The sequence below is a fragment of the Salvelinus fontinalis genome, chromosome 38 (assembly GCF_029448725.1).
Source record: "Salvelinus fontinalis isolate EN_2023a chromosome 38, ASM2944872v1, whole genome shotgun sequence".
Lineage (NCBI taxonomy): Eukaryota > Metazoa > Chordata > Actinopteri > Salmoniformes > Salmonidae > Salvelinus > Salvelinus fontinalis.
In genome coordinates, this window is record NC_074702.1 from 22,747,201 (window position 1) to 22,768,825 (window position 21,625).

Below are 21,625 nucleotides of genomic sequence, written 5' to 3' on the forward strand. Positions count from 1 at the left end.
TCCTTGGTACTGTAAGTGGCACTTGTCCTTAGTGATGTATTCATACAATTATTTGAGTCTAATAGAACGAGTACATACTGTATATGCATCAGGTTGCACTGACTTGAATATATGTTTATATTTGTTTACAACATGGCACGTATAACATATTTCTCTTCCTTATAGCCCATTGTTTACAGAGGGTGGGCCAGTCGTAAATTTAGAACAAAAGAGAAAATGAAGGTCAGTCAAGGAGCCACCCGTTCCTCTGTCTGATTTTACAGGTCTTCCATCACATGGAGTAAATCAATAGAAAGGGAATAATGGATGACAGATTGTTGTCGAAGGAGAGCAAACACACTCCCTATAGAGAGCTGGTATAGTTTTACATCCCTCCTGTGTCAAAGTCACACACACACACACCAGCCCTGCAGCTGAGCCCCTCCCCTCGCGTTAGCCAGAATGGCCCGGCTGAAATGGAGCCTCTGGTCGGAGCCGGACATAGTGACCAAGCACTTTCAGCCTCTTGCATCAGATGTGGTCATCCTGGCTGTTTGTCAGGAAACTATTTGTCTATTAACAGCACTGGGCATGTGTTCCTGGGATAGACATAGCTTGTCCATCCACAACATCTATTTATATAATTATTGTTATTTCATATACTGTAGATCATCTTGTGCCTATATAACCTAGTTAGTTTATTCTTATTCCCCGAAATAAATATATAAAGTTGTATTGTCATAGCTAGTTACAAGGCTGAGTAGGAGCCATAGACGTTAGAGAATAAGAGCATGCCAGACAGCTGCCGTAATGCCATTCCAGCACCCAGCCCTTCTCTCTGTGAATGGCTGTGGTTTCCCCCTTTATTCAATCAGTCATTGCACAGATTTGGGCAGTGAGCAGGCAACCGGCAGCTAAAATAGACACCATTGTTCTGAAAACTGACTAATGAATGGCAAAAAAGGGGGAAAGGAGGCGGGAAGAGGAGGAGGTGAGGTCATCCATTGTTCCTTGTTGCCTATTTTATCCCTCGGTCTTCCCATGGGATGGTTGTTTGTTATGGAGGGCCCAGTGCGGCTTTGTTAGCTAGCCTGCTTTGAGGTCAGTAAAGCTGGGATGGTGCCAAATCTCACCTCCCACACCGCCCCTGGGTCTCACTCACTTTAATGTAATACACAGAGGAAACAGATAGATGCTGAGGGAGAAGCCAGCTGTTTTCTTGGCCTAGTCTAAGGGTATGCTTTCCTCTGTCTTTAAAGAGCTTTGTCCAGATTTCAACAGACACTGGATATTTATTCTCGGAACCCGTTGTGCGCTAGTCTTTCCTCTATCAGAAGAGACTACTGGATAATAGACAGTCATTGTAAAATAGCTGACCGTTTCTTAACTGACTTGCCTTGTTAAATCCTTTTTTTTTTTTTTTTATGGACCAGATTGTGTTTATTTGTTTATATTTCTATGTTTTTCTCCCTTAATTTTACAAAAGCTTTATTTATAAACTGTAAATATTTCAATGTAGTGTATATCAAAACTGCATCATGAAATAAGTCATAAAAAGTTCTTAAGCAAATATACAATTATAAACATATTTGTCAATTAGTTTTATTTTTCCATGTAGGTTTTTTGTGCATTTCTACATAGAACACTAGCCAAAAAACAACACAAGTGTTTTTTGCCGTAATCGTTAACAAAGCATAACTACTATGTGTTTCAGTTTGTTAGGGGCAAGCTGTTCTTCTAGGATTTCAAACCATGCACTGCTGCTTGTAGTGAGTGTTTGAGTTGAAATATCAAATTATAATCATAAATAACACTTTTCATTGGAGTAAGTCAAGGGGTATGAATACTTTCTGAGGGTACTGTATATATCAACTGGAGTCCTTATCAAATAAACTTGCTTACGATGTTAAGATAAAAGTTGCCACTAGAAAAACAAGCTCCCAGGTCTTGTGCACTGAAATACTTTGGTTCTCACATTTGCTCTAATTGATTTCCTTCAATCAGTGCAATCAAATCAAGAATGCTTTGACTTTCAAATGTCCTTTATTTGGTTTTTAACTAAGTTACTTTTGTTCTCCAAAGTGTGTGTGGGGGGGGGCTAATAAAAAAATTATAAAATAAAAACAATAGAAAAATGGCTATTCAAAAATAAATTTGTAAAACTTACAAAAATGGCCCTCAATGTCTTGAAATGGAGTAGGTACACTGGTGGTTAGTGTCAGCAGGGTGTGCACCAAGGCACAACTTTGGTTTTTGAAAACAGCATAAATATTTGACGGTCCATGCTATCTCGCATCCTTGGGACGTCCCTACCCCATTGAAGTTGACATTTTAAATGGTGTGGGTAAGGGTCATGGTTATAGTTAGGGTTAAGGTAAGGGTAGGGGTTAAGGTTAGGGTATAGGGTAGGAACATCCCAAGGATTCCAGAGAGCACTGAATTGTCATGACATTCTGTGACATAGTACATTCATGTTTGGATGAAATGATCCTTTCATTTGCTTTTCACTGTAAGGATCAATGTGAATCGATGCTCATATTCAAAGCCTGTAAAGTGTAAATAGTATTACACTCTCAATAACACTTGTTACTTCTACTTTACTCCTTATAGAAACTATCCTGAAATTGTTCCTATTCTTCCCCAGATGACCTGGAGTCTCCCTCATCTTCAGAATCTTCAGAAGTAACATTCACACCCTCTACCACATCTCTACACACCAGCTGCTTCACCTGTGAGGGCATCTGTTTGTCCTCTTCTTCAAGGGTGGAAGCTTTAGGTGTGTCACTGTCCATCTTTGTGTTCCAATTGGATTGTGGATTGTGGATTGTGGATTCCAAATCCACCCAGGATAGGTTATCAGCCAAGGCCAGGTTCTGATTGGGTAGCTCGGTCACATGGTCATATGGCTCATCTGGTTGATAGGGGGCTTCTGTCTCCAGATTGGAACCCCAGAAGTTGCTGTGTACACCAGAGCTGAGGAAGCTGTGGCGGTCCCGGCCTTTGCTGTCAGTTTCGGATGATCTCTCTGAGTCTCTCTTGTGACCTGCAAAAGGATCTCCAGATTCCAGGTGTTTGTTTGGACTTTCTAAGACTTCCCATTTGTCTGTCTGAAGACATTCATGACTTGCCTGATAGCTAGTGACCTCCTCTGCAGAATGTTCTATAAGAGCATTGCAATCCTCATAGTGAGAGACCGCCACATCTAACAAGTCTTCCTGATCTGCAGTTAGATTTGCTTCGTTGGCAGGTTGCAAATACTGGCTTGCATTTGGAGACTCATCATCTGTGCTGTTGGACTCTTCTATATCCGAGTTGTTCATATTGGTTTGACTCTCAGGCCTGCTGTTTAAACTGCTGTAGATAGAATGGCTTTCAGTGAAGTCTGCATGAGTCAGCATAGAAAGGTTCTGGTCATCCTCTCCTTCTATTTTGTCTGGTACAGCTTCAGTTCCCAGTTCCCCATTGAAGACCTTACCTTGAGCCAAATATCTTGCTTTGGATATTTCTACTGAACTTTCTCTAAGAGATGTGTGTCCAGGTGTCATTCGAATCCTAGAGTGCATTGAATACATAACCTCTGAGGAAATCCACTCTGGCTGAGATTGATTCAGTTTCTCTCCACCTGAGGGTATATACTCTGGCTCAGATTGATTCAATTTCTCCCTACCTGAGGGTATATACTCTGACTTAGATTGATTCAGATCCTCTCCACCTGAGGGTATATACTCTGGCTCAGATTGATTCATGTTCTCGTCGTCTGAGGGTATATGGTCTTGCATGGATTGATACATTTTCTCTCCACCTGAAGCTATATACTCTTGCTCATATTGATTCAATTTCTCTTCGCCTGAAGGTATATTCTCTTGCTCGGATTGATTCAATTTCTCTTCGCCTGAAGGTATATTCTCTTGCTCAGACTGATTCAGTTTCTCTCCACCTGAAGGAATGTACTGATCTTCAGATTGATTCAGTTTCTCTCCGCCTAAAGGTATAGTCTCTTGCTCGGATTGATTCAGTTTCTCTTCGCCTGAAGGTATATTCTCTTGCTCAGACTGATTCAGTTTCTCTCGACCTGAAGGAATGTACTGATCTTCAGATTGATTCAGTTTCTCTCCACCTAAAGATATAGTCTCTTGCTCGGATTGATTCAGTTTCTCTCCACCTGAAGGTATATTCTCTTGCTCAGACTGATTCAGTTTCTCTCCACCTGAAGGAATGTACTGATCTTCAGATTGATTCAGTTTCTCTCCACCTAAAGATATAGTCTCTTGCTTGGATTGATTCAGTTTCTCTTCGCCTGAAGGTATATGCTCTTGCTCAGACTGATCCAGTTTCTCTTCGCCTGAAGTAATGTACTGATCTTCAGATTGATTCAGTTTCTCTCTGTCTGAAGGTATATTCTCTTGCTCAGACGGATCCAGTTTCTCTTCGCCTGAAGGAATGTACTGATCTTCAGATTGATTCAGTTTCTCTCTGTCTGAAGGTATATTCTCTTGCTCAGACGGATCCAGTTTCTCTTCGCCTGAAGGAATGTACTGATCTTCAGATTGATTCAGTTTCTCTCTGTCTGAAGGTATATTCTCTTGCTCAGACGGATCCAGTTTCTCTTCGCCTGAAGGAATGTACTGATCTTCAGATTGATTCAGTTTCTCTCCGTCTGAGGGTATATTTTCTTGCGCATATTGATTCGGTTTCTCTCTGTCTGAAGGTATATTCTCTTGCTCAGATTGATTGAGTTTCTCACTGCCTAAAGTTATATGCTCTTGCTGTGATTGATTCAGTTTTTCTCCGTTTGAAGGTATATACTTGGGCTCGGATTGATGAATTTTCTCTCTGTCTGAGGGTATATGTTCTTGCTCAGATTGATTCATGTTCTCTTTGCCTTGGGGTATATACTCTGGCACGGATTGATTAATTTTCTCTCCGCCTAAAGGTATATGCTCTTGCTGGGATTGATTCAGTTTCTCTCCGTTTGAAGGTATATGCTCTTGCTCAGATTTATTCAAATTCTCTCCGCCTGAAGTTATACACTCTGGCTCGGATTGATTTAGTTTCTCTCCGCCTAAAGGTATATTATCTTGCTCGGTGAGATTAAGTTTCTCTCCGTCTGAGGGTATATGTTTTTGCGCATATAGATTCGGTTTCTCTCTGCCTGAAGTTATGTACTCTGGCTCGGATTGATTAATTTTCTCTCCGTCTGAGGGTTTATACTCTTGTTCAGATTGATTTAGTTTCTCTCTGCCTGAATTTATATAATCTGGCTCGGATTGATTCAGTTTCTCGCCGCCTGAGGTCGTATGCTCTTGCTCAGATTGATTCAGTCTCACTGAGTGTATCTGGTCTACCTCCTCACTGTATAATATGTCTTGTGTCTGGGAAAGTTCAGTGTGAGACTCAATTTGAAGACTCAGTACTGACTCGCTCTCAATCATCTGCCCATTAAAGTGTTCACTGTAACTGGATATAGATAAATTCTCTAACTCTTGCTCCACCAATCTATCAATTCTTTCTTCATTATAGTCCTCATCAGAGCACACCATGGAGTACTCTCCAGGTTCTGTAAGTTCCTCATAGGATTGTTTCTCTTCTGTCTTCTGAATCAACTGATCTACTGCATTCTCCTCATCATTCTCCTGTGTAGCATGCTGCTTTGTTTGGCTAGCATCCATGTCCTCTTGGTGAGTGGAGCCCATGTTACTTTCCTGATCTATGACATCCCCTTCTGACTCTTCATACAGATCCTCCATGGTGTCAAACTGTTTGGACTTGCCTTCGCCCCAGGTGCCTGTTCCTGTCTGGCAAACCTCCCTGTCCTCTTCACCATCACTGGAGTCACTTTCTCCCATGTGTGAAGCCTGAGTGTTGGCATCCGTCTCGTCACTCTTGTAACGAATCAGGGGGTGTGTGTCGGCCAGTGTGTTGTCCTGAGCGTAGCTGTCACCTTCTAGCTCAGCCCTCCATGAAATAGAAGTATTTTGACAGTCGTTTGCCTCATCATGATCCTCTTTGTCATTGTCGGATATATTCAGTTTCTCTCTGCCTAAAGGTATATGCTCTTGCTCGAATTGATTCAGTTTCTCTACATTTGAAGGTATATACTCTTGATCAGACCGATTGGGTTGGGTTTCTCTGTTATTCCACATCTCTTCCTCTTTCATATGATCCTTTCCTTCTTTCCAATCATCCATTCTTTCTCCAATTCCACTCTCTTCATTGTATCCTCCCACTCTATCCCATTCGTCATTTACATCCCCATTGGGGTGCAATGCATATTGTTCCTCACGTTTATTACACATATCATTTTCATCATCCCCTTTTGTGAAATTTATGTCACCTTCCTCCACTCTTTCAACATGGTGAAATACCTCTTCTGACCAGTGAGAAGCTTGAGCAGATTCGTATGAGATAATCGCCTCTCGGTTGAACTTATCGATTCTTTCTGTCACACAATTTTCCTTATTGAACCCTGCCAATCTTTCACAATCATCCTTACCATACCCATAGGGACGCAATTCATCTTCCAATTGCTCCTCATCTTTGTTAGACATATCATTTTCATCATCCTCTTTTGTGAGATTAATAACATCTTCCTCCACTCTTTTAACATGGTGAAATGCCTCTTCTGAACCGTGGGAGGCTTGAATAGATGCATAAGACATATTGTCCTCTTGGTTGAACTCTTTTGGCTTGTTGTAACTTTTCCCCGCCCCATACTCAAAAGCTTGACTGCTTGTGAAGGTCTCAAATGCATGTTCTAGCACTGATTTAGTTTCAGACTCCAAGCCTTCTTTTCCCACCCATTCACCATCTTTCCTTGCTGTTTCAAGATCTCTTTCCTCCAATGCATTCATGGGACCATAAGGCAGATCTAGTAGAGGTTCCTCTTTTTCAGAAGATATTTCAAAAGGTACATCATTATGATCATTCGCTGAGAAAGCAGAATGTGCCCCTGTCACCGAAACTGCTCTCTCATAGCTCACTGAAGGGCTGTAGAGCTCTTGAGCATCAGTGCTGAACACAGTTGGCATACTGAAGCTGGTCTCAACCTGGTGACTCATGGCAGATTCCAGAACGGGTTTCTCTTCAGCAACCCAGGTTCTGACTATGTTCTGATCCTCTTCCTCCTTTTCTAAATCCCACATGGATTGTTCCTTATGGTCAGAACCAAGCCAAGATACAACATCAGCTCCTGCCTCTTCAGTGGGAGGTGAGAGAGGCTCAGCATAGTTGACTTCTTCATGGACATCTTGGGGTCTGAAGTGGTCGACTGAAATTCCATCCTGTGGTACTTTGGGGTAAGGCGTTGACCAACTTACCTGCCAGTTGGACCCTAAGTCAAAGTTAACATGCTCTTCCTCTGTCTTTCGACAACTCTCAGGTGTTTCGTTCAGGGTTACCCGGTTTTGAGTCCAAACTGGTGTTGCGGACATCATTGTTACATTGGATCGTGGGCTTGCTCTATGGAAGGTAGAAATGGGACTGATCATCTGACTGGTAGCCAGCTGTGTCTGGAAGCTTTGCTTAACCCCTCGAGAGCTGGGCACTCCATCTGTGAATGACATAGGAAGGTTATTAAATAGGTAGACCAGCATAATGGTAATGGGTAGGCCACAGGCCAGGGACTATCATAGATAGACATCGATAAAGATGAAATGACACCGACAATAATCTTGACAATACCAGGAAACCTTCATCAATGCTTTGATTGCTTTTTGATTGCAAATCTCTGCCTATTCCAAAATGTCTTCAGTTTTATCTTAGGGTTGACAGATTTCGAAATCCCATCCCAAAGGCAATATTAGGAGACATGTTCTCCTGAGATTAGACAGTAATGGAAAGATATTGATCATGACTTCCTTCCCCTCGAGTCTGAATTACCGGAAAGCAAAGCCATATGGCTCAACGACCTTTGGGGACCCTCTTAGGTAGCTTGTGTTACAGAGCACAACGCGTCTAGCTCAGCCCCCTAACCAACCCACACCATCCCCCAGTCTTTTTGGTCTAATGTGATTATATACAGTACAACACAGAGTCAGGACTCGCCTACCTTAAGGATAAGATAGATGCCTCTTGGTTTTGAGTAGAAGTATACAGTAACAGGAATACATGTCATGGAGGTGATGGCTTTGATGCCTATCAATATCAAGTTGTATTACAACACAGTCACTAATATAGCTGGTTCTGCATGAAGTGATCATTTACCAGATGTGTAGGTACTCCTTAGCTGATTTGTTGAAGAGAAATCCCCCGTCAGACTTTCATTGTCCAGTAAAGCTCTGAAGGAAAATAACAGACATAGACAAATGAGAAAAGGATTCATGAAGAGAAAGTGATGTAATGTTTTGTATCACTATCTAGAAAATCTTGTGTATTGGTTAGAAGCAGCTTGAATACTATTGTGACGAATAACCAAGATCATTTTAGTTTGGCCGTACTAGGGGTTTTTCTAAAATAAGTGTCGTAGGGTGGGGTCAGAGGAGTGAAGTGGGAGGGCTTTTGTTGCCAACATGAGATCTGTTGTTATGGAAATGTGGGGATGACATTGTCATCTGCAGTGCACACCACTACCATCAATTCCCCCTCTCACATACTCACAGCCTAAAATACAGGCATGCACGCCCTGACATTCTGATTAGCCCAAGCAGAACTAATACCATTTGTATTCACAGATGTGGACCATGCCCATTCCAACACACATTCAAACCAGCATCTCTAATGAAACAATACTCTTAAATACTTATAAACTGGTGCACATGAATATCCCAATATGTTCCCAGAATGACATTCCAAGTGTTGCTCAATGTGTTGTATTGCGTGTTGGGATGCACCGTGTAGGTGCAGAAAATATGAATTTGATGCATTTAGTAAATCTCTTTAAGACTTGCTCTCTGCTTCTCCCCCTGCCTCTTATTCCTGTTCCTCTAGACTCCCATGGCTCATACGTTGGTCATTCCCTGCTGATACCTTGGGGTCACTATGGAGGGGGAAGAGATCAAGGGAAAGATAAAGGCGCCACTATAGAGGCCCATATAAAGTTACCCTGCTCAAAACAGCCGAGACGGGCCTTTTCAAGGGGATGACCTTTGGGCCAGACGGCTGAGCCCTATTGGACAACAGGCCTTGGGCATCTACATATTGTTCCACATTCTCACAGGGGGAGGGGGGATGGGGCTCAGTCTGAACTTCCAGTTGAAAATCCATCTTTGAATGTGATAAACTAGACGTCTAAATCAGCATGGACATGGGGCTAATAATGACGGCTTTCTCACAAATCGGTAGAAAGGTAAATAAAAGAAAAAGAACATGTTTGGAAAATAACTATTGGAAAAGAAGGGGAAGATATTAGTGAAGATGGAATGAGTGGGACATTTGCCTCAATTTTCATATTCTGATCGACAGGCTTGAGGTGACGCTTTTATTTGAACCTTCCCACGCCTCTCTTACATAAAAAATGACACTACCTCTGATCCCCTTTGGCTGTGGGCCAATGGTCTTTCATGGCTTCCTCCCCTCGTCTCCTTTCCTTCTACAGCTGATGAGTAAAATAATTGGATGGATGGCCATCAGAATACTTTCACCTGCCATGGTCTATCAGATCAGTGGTTGTGAAGAAAAACAGACAAGGAAAACAAGTTAAGACTGAAGTCCAACTTGAGATCCTTGTATGTAACTAATATTTTCAAGCAAAGCTCCAATTGACATTAATGCATGATTTACTAGTTACCCTTTAGCATTTGGCCCAAAATGTCTATAGATTAGTGCTAAAGGTATGATGAGGGAGGTACTGTAGCGTCTGATAATATGTACTGTGACATGTACCTGTCACGTTCCTGACCTTATTTCCTTGGTTTAGTCTTTGTTTAGTTGGTCAGGACGTGAGCTGGGTGGGTGTAGTCTATGTTTTGTGTTTCTATGTTGGGTTTGTTGTTTGGCCTAATATGGATCTCAATCAGAGGCAGGTGTTTTGCATTGTCTCTGATTGGGAACCATATTAAGGTAGCCTGTTTGCACTGTTGTTTTGTGGGTGAATGTTTCCTGTCTTTGTGTTCTGCACCAGATAGGACTGTCTCGGTTTTCACGTTTGTTATTTTGTATTTTGTATAGTGTTCACGTTATCGTCTCTTTGTTATTAAACATGTTGAACACTAGCCGCGCTGCGTTTTGGTCCTCTCCTTCATCCCAGGAAGAAAGCCGTTACAGTACCGTACCTGTATGTGGCCACCTCCATGCCTAGAGACATCTTCAGCTGCACCAGACCCCTACTTTCTGTCAGGAGAGCATCAATCTGATTTCCCAACGCCCCCTTCTCCATCTCCAACACCTCCAGATGGGCCTGGGGAACAGGAAAAGGGAAGAGAGTTGATTAGAAATAGCATTGATGTCATCCAACAATAGCACATGAACTATAGCACATGTATTGAAGGCACTGAATTCTGGTTCCATGTCAAGAGACTATGCCCAGCATAGAACATAGAATGTTCAATGTTGTGTTCCCTGCATCTTATGGTTGGGCCCCAGTGTGGATTTTTGACCTTTCTAGACAAATGATGACCTGGAACTAATTCCCTGAGCCCCAGCCTATGCAGAGTCCAATATGCTGTTTCTGTCCAAACATTTCATTAGCATTTCAAATGAAAGGGAGCACAATATAAGCCTTCTCAGAGATACTGCATTGGTGTGTTTCTTCGTCATAGATATCAGACTCATTTGGACAAAAACACCTCTGTGTGTTTTCATAAAATTACCATCTTTTCCCCGTTTTTATTTTGGGCCATGTCCATTTGAAAAACGTTCTGCTATGACTGACATTTCAAACGTTTTGTTTTGCTCTGGTTTGCTCAACTGGAAGCAGCTGTCTCAATTAACTGGCAAAATACACAACAAGCACATTGTCAATTGTCTTTGGACTGAAGTCATTTTTTATTTTTATTTATTTTATTTATTTTACCGTTATTTTACCAGGTAAGTTGACTGAGAACACGTTCTCATTTGCAGCAACGACCTGGGGAATAGTTACAGGGGAGAGGAGGGGGATGAATGAGCCAATTGTAAACTGTAAACTGGGGATTATTAGGTGACCATGATGGTTTGAGGGGCAGATTGGGAATTTAGCCAGGACACCGGGGTTAACACCCCTACTCTTACGATAAGTGCCATGGGATCTTTAATGACCTCAGAGAGTCAGGACACCCGTTTAACGTCCCATCCGAAAGACGGCACACTACACAGGGCAGTGTCCCCAATCACTGCCCTGGGGCATTGGGATATTTTTTAGACCAGAGGAAAGAGTGCCTCCTACTGGCCCTCCAACACCACTTCCAGCAGCATCTGGTCTCCCATCCAGGGACTGACCAGGACCAACCCTGCTTAGCTTCAGAAGCAAGCCAGCAGTGGTATGCAGGGTGGTATGCTGCTGGCATAAATTTGAAGGTCCTAAATCCCACACAGCAGTCACATTCAGACAACACACTCAAGACATTTTAAAGAATGTATGATTATTCAAGCATCACTCAATATGGAATTTAATAGTATGGTTAGGAATCTAACTTTTTTGGCTCAGTTCAGGTTCAGGTGAACAGGAGTTCTAAATAGTCTAATTGATACTGTTATATGATTGCATTGGCAAATTACACTGTTATAACAAAGTTACCTATGAGATACTGACATGAATAAACCCACACCCATAAATATGCCCACACCAAAGATCAAGGTCAGCTACTTTAACTGTTCTTACCTGCAGGTTTTGTATCTCTTGCCTCTCCCTGTCTCTCTGTTTGGCCACACTCCTCTCCAGATACTGCCTTCTATCCTGGACTGATTGCAGCTCATTCTCCAGGGCCTTAAGTTTCAGCTGGCTCTCAATTTTCTCCTGGCACACCTGGGCCAACCGGGTTCTGGCCTGGTTTAGAGACTCGTCCAGGCTGTCTACCTGGCCCTGAAACACCATGGCCGCCTCATGCCACGCCCTGACAGCCATCTGGGAGTACTCCTCACCCAGGTCCTGGAGGCTGGGCAGCTGGGTGCCCGTTTGGGATGGAGGGGGTGGCAGTGCAGGTCTGACTTGGATTAGTGTAGCCTGGAAGCCGGCAACATCTTCCTGGTGGGTTTGTATCTGGAACTGGATTTGTTTCTCTAGCTGGCTCACCTTCTCTCTTAACCAGATCTGAGCCCTCCTCTCCTCCTCCATCTCCTTCCTGCTGTCTGCCAGCTTCTTCTTCACCTCCCCATGGGCGTCCGCCTCCCACTGTCTCTGCAGCCCCAGGACTTGGAGCTCCTCACCCAGGCTCCCTAGCTCCAGCTCCACCCGGTCCTTCTCCCTCCAGGCTGCCTCCACCTCCTGCCTGGCCAGGCTCAGCTTGTCTTCCAGGCCCATCCGCCCCCCCTGGCCGCAGCCCCTCAGGGCCTGGAGCTCCTGGCATAGTAGCGTGTTCTCCTCCTCCAGCAGCCTCACTCGGCCCAGGTAGGTCTCCAGGCGCTGGTTGAGGTTCAGCATCTGGAGCTTGTTGTCGGTCCGGTGGCTGTGGTGGTGTCGGAGGCTGTGAAGCTCCATGTCAGAGAGAGAGGACAGATAGTGATGCTGGTTGAGTAAAGAGAGCCTTACTCTGGAGTGAGCAGTTTCTGTCAATGTGTGTGAGGTGCTGATTCCGTCTCTCTCTCCAAGCCTGTGTGTGGGGGTCAGAATGTGCTGTGAGGCTGCTTGCCTCCTGTAGTGTGACCGCTGGTGAGATACTCTCCTTTCATACTGGAATTAATGCAGGGGGAGGGCAGAGGGGAAGAAAAGGGAGGAGGGATGGAGAGGAGAGGAGAGGGAGGAGGGAGTGAGCAGTGATGTCATTTAGGGGTTAACTCTAGCACTGCTGGAATGTCTTCTGCTTCTTGTTAACTGGGAGAAATTCACATTTTGATTGAATTATTTCTGTTATCTCTCTACAAGTACATATTCAGTTATTTTTATGAAATCATGTATTTCTTTACACCAGTTTTCTTTCCTGATACACACATATTGTGCGTAATTGTGAGACTACTGGATGTAATATGTAAGGCTAAATGCAATAGCATGAATACAATACTCTATGATGAATACACTTGACAGGAAGCCTAGAGGAAACCTTTATATTTGTACTAAGACAACTCCGATTGTCACACGTGATGTAGGTTTAGAAATTATAGGCAAAATCAATCTAATTAGATAATTGATTGACTTAATAAAGGATAGACTACCATCTTGATTAAAAAAGTGATGTAGCTACTTCTCAGATCAATTTTGGCCTCACTACTACCATCTGGTGACAGTATTTCAACATTGCAGCAGTCCCACGTCTACATGGTAACAACACTTCAACCTCGATCCTATGGTTGAAGTGAAGATCTATTGCAGACATATGGGAAATGAATTACAGACAAATGAGAAACGCATTACAACATTTTCTGAAGTCTTAGCAAATCAGGGTATTACATTTAACTTGTAAACCAGTCAACCACAATGTGGATTGGCGAACTTCTCGAAAAACTTCTCAATCAACCACTGACAAGAGGGTATGGCAAGTCTTCAGAGGTATCCTCACACTAAAACAAGTGAGCAGAGAATGAGAGACACTCCGATTTCTATTTCTGTACAAAACTATTTCTGTTTTCCATTCAAAGTGGTAGGCCAATGGTTTTCCATATAGATATTCAAATTGAGTAGTGCAGTGCCATTCAGTACCGTCATGACAGTACCACCATGGCACGTCAACACGACTTCCTCTTCTTAGTCAGATGGAAACAGTGAAATTGTTGTCTGACATGAGTAACGCAAACCAGAGTCAAAGCAGAAGTACTAATAAAGGTCCTAATAGGGATATAAAAAAACAGGAACCACCATAACATATAGTTCAACACTGGGTAAGGTTTATCTGTACACACTGTTGACAACAAGTCTAAAGGATGGCAGAAGAGCTGCATTATTCTACCGTGGTTTTCAAGAATCCCATCGTTTCTTCGCCGAAAGGTGGGTCTTGGCCTTTCTTTCTCATCTCTTCATTGATGTCACTGTCTTTTAGTTTTCTTTTTGTAAACTGATTTCTATCAGTTTACAAAAATTTTATAGACTGAAGACTAATAACCACAATTATTTGTAAAAATTCAAATTGGAGGGTGCTTAAAGAAAGTGAGCCAGATATGGCAGCTATTTATGCTGAATCATGTTCATGTTTTTTTGTCTTTGATGGCAAATCTACTCTGCCATTATGTGTTAATCAAATATCTTCGATTAAATCAAGTAAAAATTACATTCTTAACCCATTTAATCCCATGGGTCACAATAGCCGGAAAAAATAAGTTTGTGTGTAGATTGAGGAGGGAAAAAACGATTTAATCCATTTTGGATTAAGGCTGTAAAGTAACAAAACGTGGTTAAAGTTAAGGGGTCTGAAACTTTCTGTATAAACTCAATTAGTGTAATAACTGAACAAATATTTAATGTCAACAGGTTTGTTTACTGTCTATTGCACAATGATATTTCTTCGTATTGGTATTTGGGCTGAGATGCATGTAGATCTGGAATGGAATGGAAGAATGACGCCAGAGGGGATGGCTGATGTTTTCCGGGTACCTAACCAATTGTGCTATTTTGTGTGTTGTTTCGCATTGTTTGTAACTTATTTTGTACCTAATGTTGATGCTACCGTCTCTTATGACTGAAAGAGCTTCTGGATATCAGAACAGAAATTACTCACCTCGAACTGGATGAAGATTTTTTCTTTAATGAGTCTGACGCGAAGGATATAATGCTGCTCCTGGACAAGGCCCAAATCCCTGTCATTCGCATGAAGGAAATAAGGAAATACAGGGGGTGCGGATCAGGGTGCCTTGTGAGAATTTGTTTGCAAGTGGGTAACCGGCCTCTACCATCCGTTCTATTGGCCAACGTTCAATCACTGGAGAATAAACTGGATGAGCTCAGTTCAAGACTATCCTACAAACAGGACATTAAAAACTGTAATATCTCATGTTTTAGCGGGTCGGGGCTGAACGGCGACACAGATAATATACAGTTGGCTGGGTTTTCTGTGAATTGGCAGGACAGAACAGCTATGTCCGGGAAGACGAGGGGTGGGGGTGAGCGTGTGTGTCTATTTGTCAATAACAGCTAGTGCGGGATGTCGAATAGAGAGTAGCTTATGAGTACCTCATGATAAACTTTTCATCTACTTTTTTCGTAGCTGTTTATTTACCACCACAAACAGACGCTGGCACTAAGAGCGCACTCAACGAACTGTAAAAGGCTGTAAGCAAACAAGAAAATGCTCATCCAGAATTGACGCTCCTAGTAGCCATGGACTTTAATGCAGGCAAACCTATATCCGTTTTACCTTATTTCTACCAGCATGTCATATTGTCACGTTCCTGACCTGTTTTCTGTTGTTTTTGTATGTGTTTAGTTGGTCAGGGCGTGAGTTGGGGTGGGCATTCTATGTTATGTGTTTCTATGTTGGGTTAAATGTGTTGCCTGATATGGTTCTCAATTAGAGGCATGTGTTTGACGTTTCCTCTGATTGAGAACCATATTAAGGTAGGCTGTTCTCACTGTTTGCTTGTGGGTGATTGTTCCTGTGTCTGTGTATGTCGCACCACACGGGACTGTTTCGTTTGTGTTTGTGTATGTGTTTGTTCCTGTTCGTGCGTTATGTTATCTCGTTCAGGTTTGTTCACATCGTTTCTTGTTTTGTAGCTTATTCAAGTGTATTTCGTGTCAGTGTTCGTCTTGTCAATTTAATTAAATCATTATGTCTACATACCTCGCTGCATGTTGGTCCGATCCTTGCTCCTCCTCGCCTGAGGAGGAGAACGACTTAGACGAACGTTACACATATGTTCAACCAGAGGGGAAAAAAGACCACCTTTACTCCACAAACAGAGACGTGTACAAAGCTCTCCCTCGTCCTCCATTTGGCAAATCTGACCATAATTCCATCCTCCAAATTCCTGCTTACAAGCAAAAACTAAAGCAGGAAGTACCAGTGACTCGCTCAATACGGAAGTGGTCAGATGACACGAATGCTACGGGACTGTTTTGCTACCACAGACTGGAATATGTTCCGGGATTTATCCAATGGCATTGAGGAGTATACCACCTCAGTCACCGGCTTCATCAATAAGTGTATCGACGACGTCCTCCCCACAGGGACCATACGTACATATCCCAACCAGAAGCCACGCAACATCTGCATCGAGCTAAAGGCTAGAGTCATCAGACGCTGATGTTCGTCTGATGTGACAGGGCTTGCAAACTATTGCGGACTACAAAGGGAAACCCAGCCACAAGCTGACACGAGCCTACCAGACGGGATAAATGCCTTTTATGCTCGCTTCGAGGCAAGCAATACTGAAGCATGCACGAGAGCACCAGCTGTTCCGGACGACTGTGTGATCACGCTTTCCGTAGACTCACTGTTCATCCACGACTGCGTGGCCAAGCACAACTCCAACACCATTATTAAGTTTGTTGACGACACAACGGTGGTTGGCCTGATCACCGACAACAATGAGACAGCCTAGAGGACGGAGATCAGAGTCCTGGAAGTGTGGTGCCAGGACAACAACCTCTCCCTCAACGTGAGAAAGAGAAAGGAGATGATCGTGGACTACAGGAAAAGGAGGGCCGAACACACCCCCATTCACATCGATGGGGCTGTAGTGGAGAGAGTCGAGAGCTTCAAGTTCCTTGGTGTTTACATCACGAACAAACTATCATGGTCCAAACACACCAAGAAAGTAATGAAGAGGGCATGACAATGCCTTTTCCCCCTCAGGACACTGAGGAGATTTGCCATGGGTCCCCAGATCCTCAAAACGTTATACAGCTGCACCATCGAGAGCATCCTGACCAGTTGCATCACTGCCTGGTATGGCAACTGCTCGGCATCCCACCGTAAGGCGATACAGAGGGTAGTGCGTATGATCCAGTACATCACTGGGGCCAAGCTTCCTGCCATCCAGGACCTATATACTAGCCGGTGTCAGAGGAAGGCCCAAAACATTGTCAAAGATTCCAGCCACCCAAGTCATAGACTGTTCTCTCTGCTACCGCACAGCAAGCGGTACCGTAGCGCCAAGTCTAGGTCCAAAAGGCTTCTCATCAGCTTCTACCCACAAGCCATAACACTGCTGAACAATTAATAAAATGGCCACCCGGACTATTTGCATTGATCCCCCCCTTTGTTTTTACACTGCTGCTACTCGCTGTTTATTGTCTATTCATAGTCACTTTACCCCTACCAGTGTTATACCACTGTACTGTGAGTTTATCTATGAAATTATTAGAAATTGTTAAGTGATTACAGGTCAGAGGTCACAGGACTAAGATATGAAAATAACAGGGTTGAGATGTGCAGCGAGTGGCTGGATATAAGTTACTGTTGGTGACTTGGGTTAATACAGACCTAGGCAAAGTGAGTAACAGGGCTGAGATAGTAAGGCAATAGGGATGAGGAGTTTTGGCAAAGAAACTGGGGTCTGTGACTAACAAATAGGGCAATTAAGGCTAGGATATAGGTGTATCGGTAGTTGATTGTATAAATATTAGGGTACTGACATGTGTATGTTAGGGTTAGGGCATGGGGGTAACTGGGCTGGGGTGTGTGGGTAATTGGGTTTAGGTGTGTTGGTAAGTGGACTGAAGTATATAGTTTTTTTTTACATACTTCCAATCAACAACAAAGAAATAAAGCTATATGGGTTACATGTTAGCGTTACTAATGGCATAAGATTTTCATAGTGGCATGTAAGGCAAAAATTGGTTCACAAATGGGTTGCAATTAATGGATATGTATGTGTTTTCCTTTCTATTCCCCACAGAGAAAAAAGAAGAAGAAACAGCATATGCTGAAGTAAAGGCTAAGGGAAGTGCAGTCACTCAACAAAATCCTGCCACAGCAGGTGTGTTTGAGAGATAGGGCTAGATTCAATCCGGACTGTGGAAGATCTGAGTTATAGCATGATTAGTCTCTCTAGAGATCCGGGTTGCATCCTACAATTTTCAAATGTTCCGGATTAACACTGTCTGTCTGTACGTAATAGAACATCGGTTTGGCATAGAGGATGTCACTGCCTATGTCACTACCTTATCCGCTTGAATAAAATACAAAATAGTAGCTAGCAAGATGGAGATCACAGAGGTTATTTTTAATGATAGCATTTTGCAAGTGGCTAGTCATTTGTTTCAAAGCGCAAAGTTCTGACATGCCTGCCTCGTGATTTGTTGGGAGAGTTGTCGGTTTATCCTTTATTGAAATTGCTGAAAGAATCTGTCATTGAAACCAGACCTTAGTCACTGCTGTTGCCGGACTTACGAGACTAATAGAATAGAAATATTAAGGTCATTTCTGAATGACCCGACATATGCAGCGTTTACTGTGAATGCAGTCTCCACGAATGTCTTTAAAATTTCAACCACGCTATAGCACAAATCTTCCGTGGTCCGGATTGAATCTACGCCATAATCAAATGATCCACCTTTTATTGTTCAATTATTAGATTTCATCAGCTGATGGAATAACACTTACCATTAAGTGTATATTATTATGCTAACAGTATGGTTATAATAACATGACTCTTATCTTTGCTATTCCTAGTGGATGAGAGGCCTGCTCTCCACTCTCAACTCCTTCGAGGAGTAGCAGTGTGTTTGGGGCTTCTTTGTGCCCTCTTAGTTTCAGCCATTATAGGCCTCTGTGTCTACTGTGAGTATGTGGATCATAAAGTATTATGGATTTTGGAGGGGTGTAGGATGACATCATAGAGTAAACATGTCCTTCTCTCTCCATAGTCAGCACTGCTCTCTCAGAGCACAACACAAAGTTGGTGGGGGAACTGGCGGCCAATCAGGACCTAATGAATCTCAATAGCAATCTGAGTACAGCCAATCACATTTTGCAGAGTGATTACACCAATGTCAGCACTACAAACCGACGTTTAGCGGCTGAGAAAGAAAATGTGTCAAGAGAGAGGGATAGACTAAACTGGAATCTTCAGTTCATATTTCAGTTTGATGACTTTCCTGTCAAGAAATATTGTTCACAAAACGTTGGCACGGGAGGTAATCCCCTTTCTTGTACATTAAAATACATTACTTATTAGATATTACACTTAAAATGAATATACAGTATTAACAAAACTAATTGTGTTTATATTGTAGCGTTAATACTGTAAATGTTTTATTGTTGTAGAGAGAGTGTGTAACTCTTGTCAAGATGGCTGGATGTTGTTCCAATCTAGTTGTTACCTGATTGTGCATCCTGACACTCAATGGAAGACCTGGACAGAAAGCCAACAATATTGCAAACAAGAGAAAGCTGATTTGCCAGTCATTGGCAGCCAAGCAGAACAGGTGGGACACTGGTGCAAACAAGAGTTTAGAGCAGTGGTGTAAAGTACTTAAGTAAAAATACTTTAAAGTACTACTTAAGTCGTTTTTTGGGGTATCTATACTTTACTTTGACATTTACTTCACTACATTCCTTTAGAAAATATTATACTTTTTACTCCATACATTGTCCTTGACACCCAAACGTACTCATTACATTTACATTTAGCAGTACAGGAAAATGGTCCAATTCACACACTTATCAACAGAACATCCCTGGTCATCCCTAATGCCTCTGATCCGGCGAACTCACTAAGCACACATGCTTCGTTTTCAATTGATGTCTGAATGTTGGAGTGTGTCTTTGGCTAGCCGTAAATTTAAAAAAAAACAAGAAAATGGTACCGTCTGGTTTGCTTAATATATGGAATTTAAAATGACTTACACTTTTACTTTAACTTTTGATACTTAAGTGTATTTTAGTAATTACATTTACTTTTGATACTTAAGTATATTTTAAACCAAATACTTTTAGACTTTTAGTCAAGTAGAATTTTACTGGGTGACTTTTACTTTTACTTGAGTCATTTTCTAGTAAGGTGTTAGGTTGAAATTACCAGAGTAAGAACTCGACGGACACTATGAAAGCTTAACCCAAGTGTATTCTTCCCAAAGGATCGAACATCTGAATATACAAAAACATGTCAACAATAGTAGTGGTATTTGTACCCCACTTTGGGTGGAGTCTCCTCCTTCTCGCAAAACATTGTATCTTTATTGCTAGGCAGGAAACTAAGTGATACGTGCAATAAACTTTTCTTTCTCCCTTAAAGTGACCTGACCTGACCTCGACCCCCTTCATCACTAATCCATGGCTCTCTCCCCTTATCAATGCCTGCCATATGTGATCACTTTCCCTACTCTCAGTACATTCCAAGATTAAATGCACCCACCATATACCTTCCCCCTACAGATAACCATTAACCTCTGGTGTAGCCCCTCGGCAGTGGCACCCCTCAGGTATCTAGTATAACTAATGATTAATAACATTTAAAGTTCAGAAATCCAAACCCATCAAAGGTATCTTCACTTGTACTCAAGTATAACGTGACAATTGGGTACTTTTTCCACCACAGGTTTAGAGTGACAGATTCACTCAACCTTTAAGTCAATCAAACAATAAAAATGTATGAAAAGTGAAATAGGAACTAGATTAAAATGTGTGATAGCTATTAACTCATGGTAAAGCAGTCATAACTAAAAGACAAAAGGACAAAGCCCATTAAAATGCTACTTCCTGTTGTGCTCTTTGTTATTTCTCATTTGGACCTGATTACATCCATTAGATCCAACATTTACACACAGCCTCCTGAAAATGTGTATTACTATAAAATGTACATTTTCCCTAACACTTAATTTGTGGTTTCACTCACTTCTCATTAAGGAATTCATTCATAACCACACTAAAGAATACTATGATGACTATCATGGGTATTGGATCGGTTTGACTGACAAAGCTGAAGACGGCAAATGGCTCTGGGTTAATGGAAGTCGTCAGAATCTGACTGCTGGGTAAGGACGTTTTATTCAGTGTAAACACAACAAAGAAGCATTGTTAAATCATTATTTGACTCAGTAATTTATTTCCATTAATGGTGGTGTTCTCTTTTCACAGGTTTTGGAACAGTCAAACTGGGGGTGATTGCGTGTTAACTATCCCAAAGAATGCACCATTGGCTAATTGGAATGTTGTATGGTGTGATATGAGGAACCGTTGGATCTGTGAGAGTAGAGCATTAATATGGTCAGATTAAATTGCAGGAACACTCTCTTAACCTCTAATTCCTCCCAATCCCGGATCCGGGAGCACCCCCATCAGTAAAAAAGATGACTAGCATAGCCTAGCATAGCGTCACAAGTAAATACTAGCATCTAAATATCATTAAATCACAAGTCCAAGACACCAGATGAAAGATACACATCTTGTGAATCCAGCCATCATTTCTGATTTTTAAAATGTTTTACAGGGAAGACACAATATGTAAATCTATTAGCTAACCACGTTAGCAAAAGACACCACTTTTTTTACTCCACCATTTTTTTCCTGCATAGGTAGCTATCACAAATTCGACCAAATAAAGATATAAATAGTCACTAACCAAGAAACAACTTCATCAGATGACAGTCTGATAAAATATTTATTGTATAGCATATGTTTTGTTAGAAAAATGTGCATATTTCAGGTATAAATCATAGTTTACCATTGCAGCCACCATCACAACTCTCACCAAAGCGACTAGA

The 21,625-nt window shown here is 42.1% G+C and overlaps 2 protein-coding genes across 2 annotated transcripts; one reads left to right on the forward strand and one right to left on the reverse strand.

Annotated features, from left to right (window-relative positions):
* Positions 1–1,563: 1,563 nt before the first annotated feature.
* Positions 1,564–12,726, reverse strand: LOC129837696 (nestin-like). The gene is made up of 4 exons (XM_055904067.1): positions 11,714–12,726; positions 10,188–10,312; positions 8,182–8,255; positions 1,564–7,528 (listed from the first exon to the last, which is right to left on the reverse strand). Exons 1-4 carry the CDS (start codon positions 12,527–12,529, stop codon positions 2,610–2,612), a joined length of 5,934 nt encoding a protein of 1,977 aa, XP_055760042.1. The 5' UTR covers positions 12,530–12,726; the 3' UTR covers positions 1,564–2,609.
* A 6,420-nt stretch (positions 12,727–19,146) lies between these two features.
* Positions 19,147–20,900, forward strand: LOC129837556 (asialoglycoprotein receptor 2-like). Its single transcript, XM_055903841.1, has 2 exons — positions 19,147–19,348; positions 20,769–20,900. The coding sequence occupies exons 1-2, from the start codon at positions 19,220–19,222 to the stop codon at positions 20,898–20,900; spliced, it is 261 nt and encodes an 86-aa protein (XP_055759816.1). The 5' UTR covers positions 19,147–19,219.
* The last annotated feature ends 725 nt before the right edge of the window (positions 20,901–21,625 follow it).